Source organism: Coloeus monedula (assembly GCF_965178545.1).
Source record: "Coloeus monedula genome assembly, chromosome: 18".
Taxonomy (NCBI): domain Eukaryota; kingdom Metazoa; phylum Chordata; class Aves; order Passeriformes; family Corvidae; genus Coloeus; species Coloeus monedula.
In genome coordinates, this window is record NC_138798.1 from 10832163 (window position 1) to 10849925 (window position 17763).

A 17763-nucleotide genomic window follows, 5' to 3' on the forward strand; every position below is an offset into this window, starting at 1 on the left:
AACCTATTAGGGAACACTTAGTGTAAATACTGTAAACTCCATTTTGTGTTCATTTCTTTATGTATAGCCATTGGCACCGCTTGAAGAAAAAAACTCCCAAAACAATAGAAAAAGGCTTCTTATTGTCAAAGAAATCACAAAACTTTACTCCGGAAAAAGCAGCTGCTGGTGTCAAATCCTATTATGTAAGTAAACCCCATTCCTTCCTAATTAGCAGCAGTTGTCTTATTTAATAGCTAAGCAGACCCTATGGAGGGAGACTAATGACCAGTGCACACCAGCTCCGCTGAGGCTCTACTGCAGCTGCAAACTGTATGAATGAGATGTACCTTATGCTGCTGACAGGTTGCCTCTGACTTTCTCCATGTGGGCAGAGAATCAGATCCACGTGTGCCATCTGGATGCTCCTGCCCCGCCAGTAAAACCCTGATCTGGGCAGCCGGTTTAAACTTTCGTAGAGTAAAAAACTTTGTAGTGAACATTAGTGTTTCCTCTTAATGATTTCTTCTTCTTTTTTTTTTTTTTTTTTGTAACATTCAGCCATGCTGGGGTATTATACATAACAGTGACCAAGAGTGACAGTGAAACCTCATAGACTGCCTTCGTTCCCCCATTTGTTCCTACTGCCAGCAATATCAATTGAAATCAAAACCTGAAGCATAGGGATGCCATTACCCTTTGGCAGAACAAGCCACACGGGTAAATAGCAAAGTCATATGCAGTTTGCAGTGAGTCATACACTTCAGGTAATTTATTGTTTCTGTGTTGATAAATATTGGGTTTATTCATTTGATTGTTTCTCATCTTTGCTGGCAGAATTGTCTGTGATAATGCCCTGGTGTGGTGCTTTCAATCTGCATTGCAAAGTCATGTCCTACATCTTATGTCAGAAACCAAGTTTGTTTGTTTTGCCGTAATAGATCCTTTAAACAGGTGTGAAGTTGGACCTCAAATGGGGGAGTTGCATGTTGTGATTTACTGCTATTTCCTGAACCCTAAAGCTCTGATAGAATTTTTTTTCTTGCATTCACCTGAAGAAAGAGCTAAATCTCCTTGCATGATGTTCATGTGGCACAGCACAGAGGGCACACACTGCAGTGAAGGCATTGTCCTTGTTCTGCAGTTTCAAGTCACTCTCTGGAAAGTGCGCAGGTAAGTTCTAAACATGCCTTATGAGCCAGTGTAGCTTTATATCTCTTCTCTGACATAGATTGCAAATGATGCTTTTCTTTGGTGGTACTATGAAATGAGCTTGGATCACTCCTCTGTTTGGCAGCCAGTCTGAAATTACAGGAGCAGGTGGACAGTTAATCCATCTACTCTGAGGCTCCCGTGTGTGGTTACTGGGTTAAGCTGCCCTTTGAGGGAGCTGGTCTGTTACTGGTAAACGATGTTTCGACAAGAGGGAAAGATGTCTTGAGCAAGTACTCTGAACACAGGTTGTGTGGAGTCAAAAATACTCTGAACACGGATTGTGTGGAGACAGGAAGCCCTAAAGTCCAAGATTTTGTGGATGTTGACTCACTGTCTGACTTCATTTCCAGTTCCCAGCCCTGTTTCCCATCTGCAAATGGGGGTGGTAACTTCTTGTTAACACCTTCTGTGAAAGACAAGGGTAAACCATAATGTGTCTCAGTCACAGGGCACAGTGTAAGAGGAAGGCCTGTGTTTCTATCAGCAAGGAGATGTTCATGAGTCAGTGAGAGTCTGAGGTAGAGAGCAGGTAGATGATGAGGAAACAGGAGTTCAAGGCATTGGGAAGGACAGGGTGAGCATTGCTTGGGTGAGTTTAGCTTGAGCCCACACCACTGAGCAGTTGTCTTGGCAGTTGGGGTTTAAACCTGCCCCTACTCCTTCAGCCCTCATGGGAGGGTTAGGGACTGGCAATTTTAAGTAAAAAATGTCAGTGTGTGAAGAATTCAGTTATGAACAGCACCTGGCTATGAGCAGGTTGATTTTAAAAGCAGTATGACTAGAGGATAGTATCATTCATGGGACAGCCCTGCCTTCCCACCTTTCAAACCCTTTCAAAGCAGTGCTGAAGCCACAGGCAAAGCTTTAGAAGCAATGACTTTATTTTTGTTTTTAACACTGAGCAGCTTGGACACAACCCATTTCTTGTGGGTGCAACCCTAACTGGTACTATGACAGCTTAATTTCAGCCCTGAGACACAATAGAAACTGCTTTCTTGATTGGCACTCGCTTCCAGACTCCCAAAGGACACTGTAGGAAGCTGAAAAAAAAACCCTGCATACCAGGCTATAATATGAACAGAGCACACTAGGCACTTTATTTATGCAGAGGTAAAAATACAACCCAAGCTGAGGCACATGCCTGTCACATGTTGCTGGAGGAAACATACAGACCCCAGGAAAGGACATGCTTCTGATGACCTTAGGTCTGCTCTGTGACCAGTCAGTGCTAGTGGTTTATGTTGCTCCACCTGGGGACACACATCCTGAAGCTGTCACTGTACAGCCAGTGATGGATTTTGAGAAAATTTAACAATCCCTCCAAATAATGTTTTACATTTTGCTGAGGGAGACCAGCTAGGGGGATGTCAGGTGAGATCTTTGGCATGGATGGTGAAGCATGCAATGAAAGTCTTTGCTTATATTTGTGTTATACTTAGATCTTGGTAAGGATGTTATTTTCTGACAAGTCCTGTATTTGGAGTAAAAGCTGGAATGAATTTCTTGGAGGTTGTTGACTATTTGTAAGCATTGGCTGGGATGAGGAAGGAGATATTTCCCTGACCCCCTAGCGATAATTCCCATTAAAGCATGACTTAACACAGGAAATAATGATGACTGACTTGTGCTAGCAGGGGAAACTGGGCATGTTTGTGCTCAGAGAGTGAAAAATACAGCATTGGAGATTGCTCACAGCTGACCTCATGGCCTCTGTTTTATGAAAATACAATCCTGTAATCTCAGCTCAACAGCAGGACATGTGCTGTTCAGCTCTGGGAACATTCTCTGACTTGGTAGTAATTTTGTAAGGAGAAGAGCTACAAGAGTCATGTTTCCTGGATCCTCAGCAGTTTCCACACTGGTATTTTTTGGTACATCTCTCATCAGATTAAGAGATGAACATTTGGGCTAAACTACTGCATTTACTGCCATGTCAATTTGGCCGAAGTGCCATGGGAAACAGTATCTCTGATGAGGGTGGAGCTGTGCTGTGGCTCGGACAAAGCAAGGACCTTGCTGCCTTGGGGTGTTGTTTGATGGAGGTTTCAAAGGAAAAGCCAGTGGGAAATGATGGTTCAAGATCATCACATGAGAAATCCAGGTGGGCTGTTACGGTCTTTGAACACAGCAAAGGAGAAGTGGCTGATGACTTTCCTTTATGGTGGCCACAGCTTGTGGAAAATTGTTCAGGAAAGGTTTCCGCCGCCCAGCTTCCCTGGGATGGGGTAAATTAGCTGGGGCTCAAATGTTTGTTTGAAGGTTTTGGGGCACAACCCTACCGCAGCACCCACCAAGCCCGGCGCGGCTGCATCACTGCCCCCGGAGGACGTTCCTCTGGGAAAGGGTCCTGCTCCTCCAGTGAACAGTGCAAGGGTTCGTGTCGTGTTCCTGCTCAGTCTCTGATGCGCGTGGGGCCGCAGGAGAGCGGGACGGCTCCTCTGCGGCAGGACAGGCTTCGCCCCGGGGTCAGAGCCCCGCGGGCGGGCGGACGGGTGGGGGCTCTGGGAGCTGCTGCCTCGCCCGACCTTTCCCTGGGGGTTTTCCCAGCCCGGGGCTGCGCCCCGGGAACGGGACCGGGCAGGCGATCCCCCGCTGCCCTCCCCGCGGCCGGGCTGGCGGCTCCCGCGGCGGCCGGCAGGGGGCGGCGCGGGGCGCACGGCGGGGGCGCGCGGGCGGGTGGGCGGGCGCGCGCGGGGAGGCGGGCCGGGAAAGTTGCGGGCGGCGGCGGCGGCACCGGCGGGGCGGGAGCGGTTCCGGGCGCGGCACCGGGCACGGTGGCACCATGGACGACTTGGGTGAGTTCCGAGCTACACGGGCTCCCCGCGATGGGGGCCGCCGCCCCTCCGCGCCCCGGGCGGTGGGGGCCGCGGCCGCGGCCCGCCCAGCCACCCTGCGCCCCTTTGCGCCGTGGGGCTCGGGCCGCGCCTGCCGGCGTCCGGGGACGTGTCGCTCCCCGCGCACTACGCCGGCCATCCCGGCTCCCCACGCCGCCGCCTGCGCCCGGGCCCCCTCGGATGGGCTGTCCCGGCGCCGCCCGCTCGCGGTCAGGGCAGGCGGTGGCTATCCTGGCCGGGAAGGGCGCCGTGCGCTCCTGTGCCCGGAGCAGCGTGGAGCGTGCTCGGGTTTCAGCAAGCACCTCCTCTCCTGCCCCGCCGCAGCCTCTCTAGCCCGTTCTTGGGCGAGATCTGAACTTTGCGCGGGTATGGAGTGGGGAGCCTTCGGGGGTAAGCGGAGCCCAGCCGGGCTCGGAGCTCATCGTCGTCCTCCCTCTGCTTCTCCCCGGTGTGCTGCATTATACGGTTGCCTGAAACCGTGTAATGGAGACATGTCAGGCAACTGGTCTCAAGGGAAAGATCTAGAGAATTTGAGTTCATTTGGTACCAAGCCGGAAAGGGTGTGGATATGCCAAAATCCCTTGTGCTCTGGGAGGCATTAGGGCGACTGAGTTCCGCTTATGAAACTGATTAAATCAGACACTGGGGAGGGGCTGTGATCCGTTACTTCCATCCTACCTTTAATAGAAATCAGACGTTCTCTTAACATATAGTCCAAGAAAATTGCAGGTTTATTCCTGGACCTGGAAGCTCACATTACGGTGCTGGCGTAAAGCTGGTGGTCACACCTTCAGAAAACAGACTTTGAATTGGGCTAGTGATAAAACTTATGGGGCAGGGAGTCCATCTGCTGCGTGGCTTCCTGGTGAAAGGTGTGCCCACGAAGGATTCATCCTTGGGAATTGAAACCGTACCCTCTGCTTGGGTGAAGTAGCTGTTGGAAACAGAATTAATTTCTACTGCAGCTTCTTCTCATGGTTATTGGTCCTTTAAGTGGAGACAGCTTTGTTTACGTTTTCTCATATCCCTCGTTCTGGTTATCTGTTGGAGATTTGGTGCAAGATCCAAGCGTGTTCAGGAATGCATTGCTAGTCAGACCAGGATTCACCCAGTCACCCAGTATTGGCTTGCTGAGTGGCCCTTCAGAGTGAGCATACAGGTCTGTGTAGGCCAGTTTAGTGTCTCACCAACATGCTCTTGAGTAAACCATGGGAGCTGTACTGTGCCCACTGCAACAGTTGCATTCCTGAACAGCAGTAGTGTGACTTCCCGCTTGTTGGAATAGGCTGCTGCAGTTTCTTAATATTTTTTCTTTCCTCTGTAGGAAAATTAGAGGTGAACTGCAAAGAAATTGTGAAAAGGATCTGAATTTATGCCTGGTTTGTTCTTCAGAGCTCCAAAGTGTATTGAGACAACCAAAAGTTAAAGCTGTGATCTGACTTTGAAAATAGAACTTTTAGTCTCAGCAACTTGATTTCATGAAGTCTTAATTACACTGCGTCTGTCTCAATTTTCATGCAGCCTTTCAGACTGGACAAGATCTAATTAACAGTAAGCAGCTGAACAAAAAAGTGTGACCCTTTCTCTCTCTAAGCTTTTCTGTGGTGTACAGAATTCACCATGGTAAAGCACACCAGCTGTTTTCCCTCTGCAAATCATTGTTAGCTCCAAAATGTCTCACTTCTCTAAAGCCATTCACCTTGGGATACACACATAATGGAACAGTGCTGTGCTCGTACAACTCCCTTGAAATAAGTCAGACTTTTGAACTCAAGTGAGAGTTGTTTGTTTTTCTTTCCTCATTATCTACAGGTGGATTATCTGAGTTGTGGATTAACTGTGCCATGGATACAGACGTCTGCACTGGCTCTGTCCAGAGTCAAGCTGGTTAGGCAGGACTTGTTGGTTCAGGCACGGTGCCATGTGGACAAAGCTGCTCTGCTTCCAGGGACAGTTTTGGCCCAAAAGGAGTTTGGTATTGAGCTGGGACTTGCAGGTTCAGAGCTGATGTTGAGTAAAGTCAGCTTGGATACTTCCACACCTCACTTTGGAATCTGTGTGGTGCAGAAAATGAGCAGTGAGTAAAGGGCCTTGCTGGGCATGAGGGAACCCCTCACAGAGACCACTGGTGTGTCTGTTATTAACTCCCTGCTTTTATCAAAAATCTCTTCCCTCTTCCTAGAGCTGGAGGATTTGATCAGTGTGTACTTGTGCACTGTAAAATGGAGGTCCAGAAGTATTTCAGTTTCGTGCTTGGACTGGAGAGGTTATGAAACATATGAGGGTGGATTTGTCTCTTTTTGGGGATTCAATTGGAATTGAAAAAAAGTCTTTGTTTCCTTTTTTCCCCCCTCTTCCAGTGTTGAAGAAGCTCACACAGGAAACTTTCTGCGGGCTGGAGCTGCACCCTCTTGTTCTGGGGGAGCCTCTGTGGCACAGGACACACAGTGCTGGGGCTGGATGTAAACTAGAACAGCCCATGGTAGGAAGGGGGAGGAGAGCAGCTGGCCAGGCTTGTCCAGATTGTCTCCCTCCAGTCTCTCTAAGGAAGCGCATTTTGCGGATGTGCTTGGAGTTTGACAGGAAGTTTGCTGAATGAGTTTTCTGCAGTGCTGTAAAGTGGCACAGAGAGTACAGCTTTGTCCTAAAGAGTGAGAATCCTGACTTGGGGCTCTTGCTGCTTTCACGGGATTGTCAAAGCACACCTTCCAGCACATAAGTGACCATCCACACATACTTGCTTCAGACAACCTGAGCCACTGAGTGAGATGTTGAGTTACTGGTTCTGTGGTGCTATCTTGTCTAAGTAGTATGAGGGAACAGATCCATTAGTATCTGCTTGTTGCAGAGGAAGAAACCTAATTTGTGTCATGTGTCGTGTATTTGTGGTGAGAGGAGAAGAGGAACTTTACATTTGCTTTAGTCAGATACTGTTCGATTTTTGACTCCAAAAGTTTTTTACAGCCTTTTTCTGAAAGGGGTTGTTTGCAAATACTACTGGGAAACCTTCTGGAGACTCCAAACAGAAATGCTGTGGCTTTTAGAAGCTTTCATTTGATGTCTTTGAAATTCTCACTTCTCTACTCCTATTTTCTTAAAAAATTTTGTTTTCAAAGGCTTCAGATATTTTTAAATTGGATTTTGCAATCAAAAACAAAACAGCATTCACTGGAGCTTTTAAAAGGTGTTTTACAAAGAAGTTATACCTGTTTAATGGGGACATATTTATGGCAGTATTTGGCTGTGCATGTAAACTAGACTGTGAGCTGCTTTTTTTAGGTGTGCTTGCTCACTTCTAGAAGGATTTTTCTTTTGCATAAGGTTTGTCTAGCAATTTGGCTTCAAAATTCTGGGTGCAAAGGTTCAGTGGCACAAGAGATTTTGCTTTAAAAGTTGTTTCCCTCTGTTTTAGGAACTCTAATCCACCCTCTCTTCAGTGTTTAATCCCCTCAAGATTGACTTTAAAGGGAGCAATCTTGCCATTGATTTTTTAAGGGAGTGTGGAGGGAGGTGCATGTGTTTCCATCTGTCATCTGTCCTTACATTTGGAAGATTGCTGTGCTCTGCAGGGCGGTGCTGTCTGTCCCTCTCCAGAGGGGGATGCTTGCCTGTTTCTGACTCAGTTCCTGTAGTTGGGGGGTCATATGCTGTGGGTTTTGGGCCCACTTAACTAAAAGTTTACTGTGAAATTGCTCATGGTCAGCTACGCCCAGGAAATGGTATTGGGGGGAAGTACTGGTAAAGTAATTTGGTGTCTTGGCTTTCTACTGGCTCAGATTTCTGACTCCTTCCTGCCACTGGGTGAGAAGGCTGTAAACAGAACTAATGCTCTGCACAATAGGGTTCTGACTTGTTTCAGCTCCTTAGCTGTTGTGACCCCTTGTAAAACAGGGACTTCATTGTCCTGAGGAACTCAGACAGGGAGTCCTCTGCTTCAAGCAGTGTGCGATGCAGAAAGAGGCTTCTTTTCTTGTTGCTCTATTTCCACAGAAAGGCTGGACTCTGTGCTGTCTTTAGCTCCTTTGTCCCTCATGGGAGAGGTCAACTTATCACAAGTGTTCAGCTGCCCTTCTGGTTAGAACTGATCCTCTGACACCATCTCTGCCACTAGAGAAACAAATGGGAAACTTCTCATACATCTTCAACTCTGTCTCTCTCTCCTTTTTATTTCTTTCCTAGGGAATCGTGATACTTCAGTTTCTCTGGACCCCTTTTTCCTTACCTCTTGCCCTTTGGAGTGTATTTATTATATGAAACAAGTTGTGAAATGGTAGAAATGACAGCTAAAATTCTAAAGTCTGGCAACAGAACAAGGACTTGTATTTATTGTATTTATGCACTTGTATTTAGATCAGAGTTGGTTTTCTGATCTGCTGCTAAGAGACAGATAAATCCTTTAAATTAAAACTCTCTAACTAGAGGGTGGAAAAGGCCTGTCCGTGGCCACAAAACAAATCTGTTGGAATCAAACTAGTGTGTTAGTTGTGATATCCAGAATCTGCTGCAGCTTTGGAGACAGACAGAGCAGATTCTGAATGCAGTTGTGTGCGCTAGTGGAAAATCAGTGCGAATGAATAGGATCTCTGGTCCCAGTTTCCTGCTCTGGTCTCAGCCTACGCTTCCCTCTTTGTGTACTGATCCTGTGTGTGTCCCTTTTTGTCTAATGCGGAAGCTGTTAATGAAGATGCTCTTCTATTCCAGCTGCCTGAAAGTGCGACATTGTCTGTGGGAAGCTTTCTCATGCTGTGATAAGATGATGGGGTTTAGGGAATGAGTTTCTTGCTCACTTTAGACCTGTCCTAACTAACTGAGGTTTAGTAACAAGCCCTGGAAGTGCAGGTTATCATGACCGTTAGGATATTGCATTTTAAAATGATAAGTAGGGAACTGTCTCGTCTGTGGTAAGATTACTAGAAGTGGCACCATTACTTTCCACTTTGGTTGAAGTTGAATGGGTTAGGGAATAAGCTGTGAAGTTGTGATCTCAAATTAGTTTCACCTGATTTAACTGCTGGCTGCTGAGATGTTCCCTGTGGCCATCTCCCTTCCTTGTGTCCACAATAACTGTTAACTGGGTCAGTGAGCTGATTCTCCTCAAAGTCATTTTTTACATAAACAGTGGACTGGGAAGTGAGGCCACCTCTTTCAGCTGTGGGTTATATTTAATATAGCATAAGGTAACCATTTATCCGCAGCCTCAAAAATGTACTCTAACTTAAGGCTTGTTGTTTCTCTGTCTGTGAAACAGCAGTAATTACTCCTTACCTGCAAAGCGTGATTAATGTTGGTTGAGATCTTTGTGTTTCTGAAATAGCTTTCAGCTGAAAAGCTTCTTTCAAGCTTTTCTGGTCACCATTGCTGGAAAAGCTTACAGTGGCACGTTTGAATTTCTCAGCCCTGTTGAATGTTCCCTCTCTGCTTTCTGATTGCTCATCCTTTCTTCATCCCCTGTTATGACAGGCTGTGAATAGGGAGAAAAGATTTCCTTTCCGTTCCAAGTTCCCCTCAGTAGTTCTACCCTGGTCTTTCCCTTTACCACAGAGTGTCGTGAAGTCATTCAAAGAATGTTGTGTGCGAAAGATATACCATAAAAATAGGAGGTGGGTGATGACTTTCTCGTATCAGTTTTAGCTGTTTTTCCCATTCATGCTCAAGTCTCTTTGCAAATGGTCCCAGAGCAGCAGCTACCAGCTGGCTGGGGGCGGTCTCCCTTGGCTGATGGGTGTTAAAACCTATGCTTTCTCTTCTGTGCATGTGTGTTTTTAAATCCTGATGAAGCAAACAAAGTAGAAATGGCAACTGGAGTGCTGTGGAAGAAGTTTGGTGGTGGTGGTGTTTTGGTTACAGGAACTGAGTCCCTGAGGTTTTGTGTTTGTGCTGTTTAGGAGTCTGGTAAACTTTTTCTGCTCGCACAAATGCAGCTTTTTCTTGTAGCAAACAGTAACTATTAAGAATTTACATGGGAAGTTTATCTAAGCGGTTTGAGACAACTGTAAATTGAGGAGCCAAGAGAACTTATGGCACAGGGGGAGGCAGCCTGCATTGTTAGTGCTCGGCTCCTTTTTTCCTGAGCTGGACTGTCTCTACACTGTGAACAAGTACAGTTCAAATTATTTAAATGGTGATGAGGTAGTCTGAAGTTGTCCAATGCAGCTTGTGATGTCACTTCTCACAGTGTTCTTATTACCATGTGCACGTTTGCATAGATGGCTCTGCTGGGTGAGATACTGAGTGTCTAGCTGGCAGCATGCAGTGGAGTGTAGCTTGATTTCTTGTGGTTTTTTACTGGTTATTGGATGTGCTTAAACCTCTAACATTTTGCAAATTATTTGAAGAACATCAAAAAAAGTAAATGGTGCTCCAGGGAATAAACCTTCTGAATGGCAACTCTGCATGGGGAATTGTACTTTAAATGGCTCAGCTATAAATCAGACTATGGGGGTCCAGGAATAAACCAGTCCCATGTTTTTGTCACAGAACTGAGCTGGCAGACAGAATTAATCTTGTGTCTAACTAGGTGCCTCACAGGATCTTGCTTTATTTCCACTGCTGCAGAGGAAGGTGAACAGAGAATTTCACTTTGTGTTTCAAGGAAGTTTGTGGTGGTTCAGGGACTGTGGTTAGGCTGAGTTTTAATAAGAGTAGGAGGTGGTAAAAGAAGCCAGAGGTAGAAAAAGGTCATGGGCAGGAGGGCTGTAAAATATGTGCTGTGGATTAGGGGCATAATATTCCCTTGTTTTATCCTCTTCCATGGTTCTGAACAAGTTCAGGGCTTCTCTGAGAAAAGGTTTCTTTTGGGTTGAAACCACTAATTTCAGCTGGGTCAGACAAAAAAGCCTAAGGCTAACTGCATGTCACTTGAGGTTACTGGTGCCCCATGAGCTGGAATAAGATGATGGCTTGGCTGGTCTCTGCTGCTCATCTTGTTTGACCATTAGTTGCATCTGTTGCTCCCCATTTCTCAGCACCACCAGCTGCCTTGGGACTAGGTTTGGTTTGCTGCTAGCAAATGACCCCTTTTGGGCAGAGGTGATCCCAAAGAGTAAGGTGCCTGGAGGAGTACTTCTGGTTTGAATCTCCTGTTCGTTATGGTTTTATGGGGGAGACTTTTTTTGGGCTGTGTAGGCCTGGTCAGGCAGTGTGACACACAGCTGGAACTATTCTGCCTGGCTGTGAGCAGCTCCAGAAGTTAGACAGGATCCCTGCAGAGAGCTGGAGCACTGGGGGAGGGAACGAAATGCCATTTCATCCACGTCATGAAATCTCTTATCAGTGGCCAACTCAGTGTTGTGAGTGGGTGAGCTGCATTGGCCAGAAGAAGCTGCCTTTTATTTCTGCTGTGAAAGATGAGGAGCTCAGCACTGTCAGTGAGGCTGAGAGCTGTGGAGCAGCTGTGTGGAGTTTGGGATGAATTTGTCAGTCAGGTTCTTATAACCCTAAGCTTGTAGTTTTCAATCTATCCTGCTTGTGCTTAATCTGGGATTTGCTGCTTGGCTGTCCTAAGCAGTTTGCTTGGGCAGTGCCTTACAGCTGCTCTGGCATGCTGCTCCTGTACTTCTTAACTACTTAAATCCAGTGCCTCCAGCACCTTCTCTCTTGGGATGATGCTTAAAAGCCTTGGTGTGAATTAGAGAGAAAATCTGTTAGGTTATCATTCATTTTTCTGTAAGGGTTGGTTAAGGGCTTTATTTGTTGGATGCTACTTTCCCATCAAATGCGAGGAAGAAATCTACTTGAAAGAGATCACCACGGTATGGCTGTGGTGATGTGAAACTCTGAAACATTCTGGGCTGTCTGGGCTGGAGCCCCCTGATTGTATTGCTTGGGTCTGGAAAATGCTGTATGTGGGATGGGAGAGCCAGTGGGATGTGAGGCGTTCAGAGCAGTGTTTCTCTGGAGTGGTCCTGTCCTTGCAGGGTTGGGAGGCTGTTTGCTGGGGAGGAGGGGTTGAAGGAAGGGGCTGGGGGTGGTGCAGGGAGGAAGCTTTATGTAATTCTTGGCTGGCTTTTGAATAATTGTTTTAATGAAATGGAATGCAGTGTATTCAGTACTTGCTTGGCAGAAACAGCTGGGGTTTTTTTCTTGTTTTCTATTTTGGGGGGGGGAAGGAGTTGGAGTTGCTCTATTTTCCAGCTGCTTTAAACACTTAGGCTTGGATTTGTCATGAAGATAGAAGTGGAATATTGTTCTTGGTGAGGGGGCAGTTGCACTGTTGTGCATGTGTGGGAAGTTGTACACTGGATGTGTAAGTGGCAGGGTCTGGTCCCTGTGTTCCTCTGAGGGTTGTGGATGCCGGTGTGGTTTGAGGTGGAGCAGGTTAATTTTAAAATACCCAACAGTAACAGGATGAAAGTGATGTGAGTAAGTACATGTCCATATAAAATATATGTGTATCTAGATACTTGATAGGAAAATTAATCTCTTTTCCTCTGTGCCCTAGTTCAGGACATAGCAGGGAAGAACATGATGAGTTGAGACAAAGAAGTCCACTTAATTTTCAGCAAAGCAGAAATGTAGGCAATGGGAATCTTGACTTCTTTAGACTAGTGCAAAACAGTCTCTCCAGTTATCTCCGATGATTGTTGACTTTAATCATAGGATTGGTGGAGGAACAATCAGAGACTGTGCTGAAACCCCCTTTTAAGAAAATAATTTGAAGAAGGATTTATTTCATGTACCTCTGAAAGGGAGTTTTATTCTCATGCTGCTTCTATTTCAGTATTGCTGCCATTTCCATTTTTGGTCAGTGCTAGAGTTCAGTCTCTCTTACTCATCTTTACCTCTCAAAAGTCTACTTTTTCTTTGGTCTTTGTAATTTTTCTTTCCAGTTGCTCTTTTCTGTGGTCAAGAGTTCTCTTGCGAGTAACAGCCTTTGGTTGATAGAATAAAATTTTTCTTTATCACATAACAACAACAACTTGTGTTCAGGGCATTGAGATGAAAAAGCTGTCATGCGTTTAATTGCTTTGTTAATACTGCTCTTGGTAAAAAATCCTCACTATTTCTCTTGCTGCTGCTGCTGAAACAAGCAAGAGACTCGTAACTAGTACTTGTGTCATGATGCCAGATGACAGGTAGAACAATGGGTCATGTACTTTCTCATGTAGGAAGAGATAAGAAAACCTTAAACATTCTCCAGCTCTTCTCCATCTACTGACTCAAATATACTCCAGTTCTAAAAATACTAGTTTTCTGTCTAGATTTAACAATTTTCTTTCTTTCAGTGGGCCATTGTGAAACTCTTGAGCCACATTCTTGTGCCAATACTAAAAAAAAACCCACCTAAGTCAGAGCTCTGCAGCTGTAGAGCCATCAGCAGTCTCCATCAAATTGCCACCCACATATCCCAAAGTGGACCAGGAGACCAGTTCCCACATTCATTTCTGAAACACTGTCCACCTTACATTCCCAGAAGCTGCTTTTAAAGTGAAAAGAAGCTGCTTTAACTAGATTTTTAACCATGTGCTTCTTGGCCCCTTGTACTCTGTTTTCTTTCAAAGTTGTTGCTTGCCCAGTATCTGTGATTACTTGGGTTATTTTAAGTTACAGTGCAGTGCTCATCAGACTGAAAGCTTTATTTTAAAGCTTTCTACCTATTATAGTTAAAATTAGTACCAAGATCCACACGACTGAAAAATGTGAAATATTTTGTTGTCATTTCCCCTTGCCCTGTTCTGTGAATTTATGTTGTGCTTTTGGCAGCGCTTTGTCAGTTGTTGGTGATGACTTAACGCTTTTTGGCTTACAAAGAGTTCAGTGTTGCTTCCAAGACTGCTCCCACCCTGTTGCAGAGAACCCTTGCAGAAATGAAAACTTCTTAAAAGAAACATCCACCATTTTAAAAGTACTTCCTTAGTAATTAGATTTTTAACAAGCCAGTTAAACCACGTATGACGTTTGACACAAGTTCCCATTTTAAAAAAAGGGAAACAACTCACTTCAGAGTGGTTGGCAGGTCAAGCCAGCAAGTCTTTATGTCTCAATATACTTTTTATCTGGGTGAGATTAGCTGGGACTTTGTATCTCCTTATTGACACAGGCTTTTACAATTTGAGATACCTTGGTTTTTTAAGGGTAGATTTGCATTTGCTGAATGTTCTTTGCATTTATGCTCTCTGGAGATATGCTTTTTTCTTACTGAATGGGAAGTTGCTGAAGCTAATGAAAACTATGCTTTTCAAGGACAAAATCTGTCAAGTTTGCATTCTGATATCCCATTTAAGAGCCTTCAGGATAGGAATGCCTCAATAAGACTGTACTAAATATGGATATGATTACAGAATCTCTTTAGTGTCCCCATTCATTATTACTGGAATCCTTCTTTTGCTGGTAACCAGGATACTCTACATTTCATTGGCAGAATTTGTGCTTCTAATGCTTTTAATGAATTCAGAATTTACAGTAGTATTTCAGTCATTTATTTAATCATCTTTATGTGTGTCTCAGATTTTGTAACTGGCACTTTGCCTGAATGGGTCTATCTTCAGATCTGTTTATGCTGCTTGGATAGGATTCCCACAGCTTAAAAGATGCTATTTTTTTCCCCCTCAAGTTCCATGTCTATTATTGCATAACCATGCAAATCCTACTCTTCCCTTTATTGGTTATAGGGTCCACGTGCTTTCCTATTTCTGTTACTTCTAAAAAGGTAGATAATTAACTTGGAATGTGCAGGCTCTGATGGTATTTTGTCTGCAACTGTGTCCAAATCCATTTTTACATATGCAGATGGAGAGGATCACAGGGATCTTCAGCAATGTTGTTATTGAGTGTGGTTACGTGTGTGCTGCTGGGGTGTCTGAGGTGGTGGTCCTGCTGGTGGTTGAGTCAATACAAGGGCTTGTTGCTGCTGAAGAGGAAGATGGCTTTTCTTTTACTTATCCTTTCTCCTTCTGTGCTCTCTGACTGTTTGGACATAGCCCTTCTTGCTGACTGCTGTGCTTATCTCTTTCCTGACCCAAAAGAAGACAGCTTTTTTTGACTGGTGTATGTTCTGTTGGATTGGTTCACAGAGGGGTCTTGTGAGAGCCAGAGCCTGCACAAGTAAGTGGCAGCTGCGTGTGTCTGGAAGAGGGAGTAAAACCTCTCCATTTTTGGCAGTGGTGAGCTGTTAATTTGCCTTTCTGCATCTTATGAAACTGTATCCTTCACTCCAAGGTGCTCACTGTCCAGTGGAACTCCTGTGCTCTGTTGCACTGTAAACTCTGATGCAACATGTTTTCCTTCCCTAGATGAGTTAGAATCAGCAGTTACCAAATTATGATCTCCAAGTTGACAAGTGCTCTACAGCTGTTGTGAGGGGTCCCCTTGAGAGGTCAAACCCATGCACTTGTCATTTCCACCTGAGGATGCACACGACTGCTGTTGCTCAGAGATTTGGAGACCACTGCTGTATGTTAACAATGTTGTGATTTGCCACTCTTGATTTCACACTAAGCCACTGCTTAGAAGCTGCTTGGAAGAGTGATACAGTCCTGGATCAGCATGTGTTGTAATCTCAATGCTGTTTATGACAACTTTCAGTTACATAAATCTCAACCAAATACCAATGCAGGGCTTAAAAAATGCCCTTGTCTATCCTCTTTTCAGTGGGCATGTAGAGGGTTGCTTGTTGTAGCTGGAGTACTACACACCTCTGCACTCAAGCCTTGAGCTTCTGTTTATGCCCTTTACCAGACCTGTGGTTTAAAATCCACAGTGTCTTGTTTCCTGCTGGTTCTATTCCCATCCTCGGGCTCTTTGTCTAGTGGACTTCTCCTTTGTACCAGATTTGTCAGATGTTTGTAGAATGGCAGCGCTGTGTTTTGACCGAGTGCTTGTGGAGTAGCTGCTCGCTGGTGTAGCAGGAAGGGTCTGGTTCCTCAGATAGCTGGCTTGGCTGAGCCCCTCTTCCTGTAGGAATACAAGGGAGTTGGTATTTTGTCCAGAGGCCTTGGCCTTGGAAATTTTCCGTGACGGGTCAGTTCAGTGGCTGCTTGTTTGGCGTTCATGAAATTTTTTTTTGTTTTGTTTTGGCAGAGGAGAGCAGATCCTGTTGGACTTCTAGAGACTTTCAGAGGGAAGCCAGCAGCAAATTAAAATTCTTATGATGTGCATGAGAAGGGTTAACTTAATATTTTGCATGCATAAAGATAAATAAAGGACTAAAAAAGACAGTGTATTGGTTACTAGTGGTTTTGAGTTTATTAATTTTTTTTTCCCATCAAGAATGTTGGCTAAAATCCAGCCCAGGTCAGTACTGAGGTGTTAACTGTTCAGTTGTTTGTGTAAAATGTTTGCACTCACTCCAGTCTGTTCCTCCCACCAAACTGGACAGGATGCCATTTCATTCCTGTTTGTACAGAGCAATGTCCCTTGCTTTAGCCTGAGCCAACTCACCTCCCTCCCAGAGACAGTTGGATCAGGATCGGCCATTTGCTATTGCCTTTGTCTGGGACTTCCTGGAAATGCCTGAGGATGTGTTTGCTGTCAGGCAGAGATCAGAAATAGATCTTGCATAAGAAGAGCCACTCCAGGAGAAGACTGTCAGAGGCTGTACTTACCCTCCTTGGAGCCCAAAGCTGTTTCCAATTTCATAGCTGACACACGGGGAGACTCTCTAATTTGTGCAGATAGTTGTTCCTTGTGATCTTTTACAGGGCTAGCTATAACTGCCTGTTGAACACCAGTCAATTTGCTTCCAAAAGGAGAGGATTCTGACAAAAGACTTGGTGGCCAGTGGAGCTCATAGCAGACTGCAGGCTGAGAAATTCCAACCTAAATATTTTTAGTACAGGCCTGAGAGTCAGATTTGCTTTCTATTCTGATATAATGTGGACTTGCCATGTTACGTTACGCTGTTAAGGGCTGCGTCTCAGTTCTCCATTTCTGAAAGGTACATTTCTTTTGTGCTGTCAAGGAAGTGAGGATTCTGATTTGTGAACCCCGTTGGGATTCAGGTGCAGTGGCTGCAGACTTTACTGCCTGCAGACTTTACTGCCTGCAGTTGCTGCAGGCCACAGCCAGTTCTATCTGGAATGGAATACACGTGGAGATTCAGGTTTAGGGTGTGAAGCTGTGACTGAAAAAGGCTTCTGTGTGATAAGTGCTGTAACTTGTGGGTGGGATAATCATCTGAGGACAGTGGTGCATAAATCATAGGGGTCTGAATCCCTGGAGGTCCGGAGCTGGAGTACTGGGTAAGGCTGGTTACATCTGCGGGAAGCGTTTTACGTATCACCTTGTGATACTTGTGCAATCTCCACACTTCTCTGTCCAGTGAAGCAGAGCCCAGCTTTGTGCTCTGCAGCATTGTGCAACTGTTGAGGCCTGTTCAGCTTTTGCACGCGCTGTGTCACAGGATGTGCTGCAGCTGTGATGTGCAAAGCCTTGACAAACTTTTCCTCATTCTCCTGAAGATTGTTCATAGAGCAGTGAAAGAATTTTTTGACTGCACTTATAACAGTTTTGGAAATGGTTTCCTGTTATTCAGGAGTCTGACAGTCCAATGAATCTAGGTAGAAAGGAACCACACAAGGGATTATTTTCTGTTTTAGCTTCACAGAGCCATGAATCTCTGAAGCATTCAAGGCTTGTGTAGCTGGATCTGGCATTCTCAGGAGCCTTTGGTAGCTGTGAAACTGAAAACATATATTTGTTTAGTAAGCTGGAACATGAATTCAGTTTTAGGCAGCTAGTCTTAGCATAGGGTGTTTTTACTTGGCATGAGCTGTTTGCTGCTCAGGACTATAAACAG

The 17763-nt window shown here is 45.2% G+C and overlaps 1 protein-coding gene across 6 annotated transcripts in view; it reads left to right on the forward strand.

Moving 5' to 3' along the window:
- PXN (paxillin) overlaps positions 1-17763 on the forward strand; it is a 53547-nt gene that overhangs the window by 5032 nt on the left and 30752 nt on the right. For 5 of the 6 annotated variants that reach the window (XM_082293746.1, XM_082293750.1, XM_082293751.1 and 2 more), the window contains exon 1: positions 3894-3989. The exons of the other annotated variant lie outside the window; for it this stretch is intronic. In XM_082293746.1, coding sequence (XP_082149872.1) covers positions 3977-3989 — 13 coding nt within the window. In that variant the 5' untranslated portion in view covers positions 3894-3976. Of the gene's footprint in view, positions 1-3893; positions 3990-17763 lie in introns of those variants that run through there. 6 annotated transcript variants of the gene reach the window in all.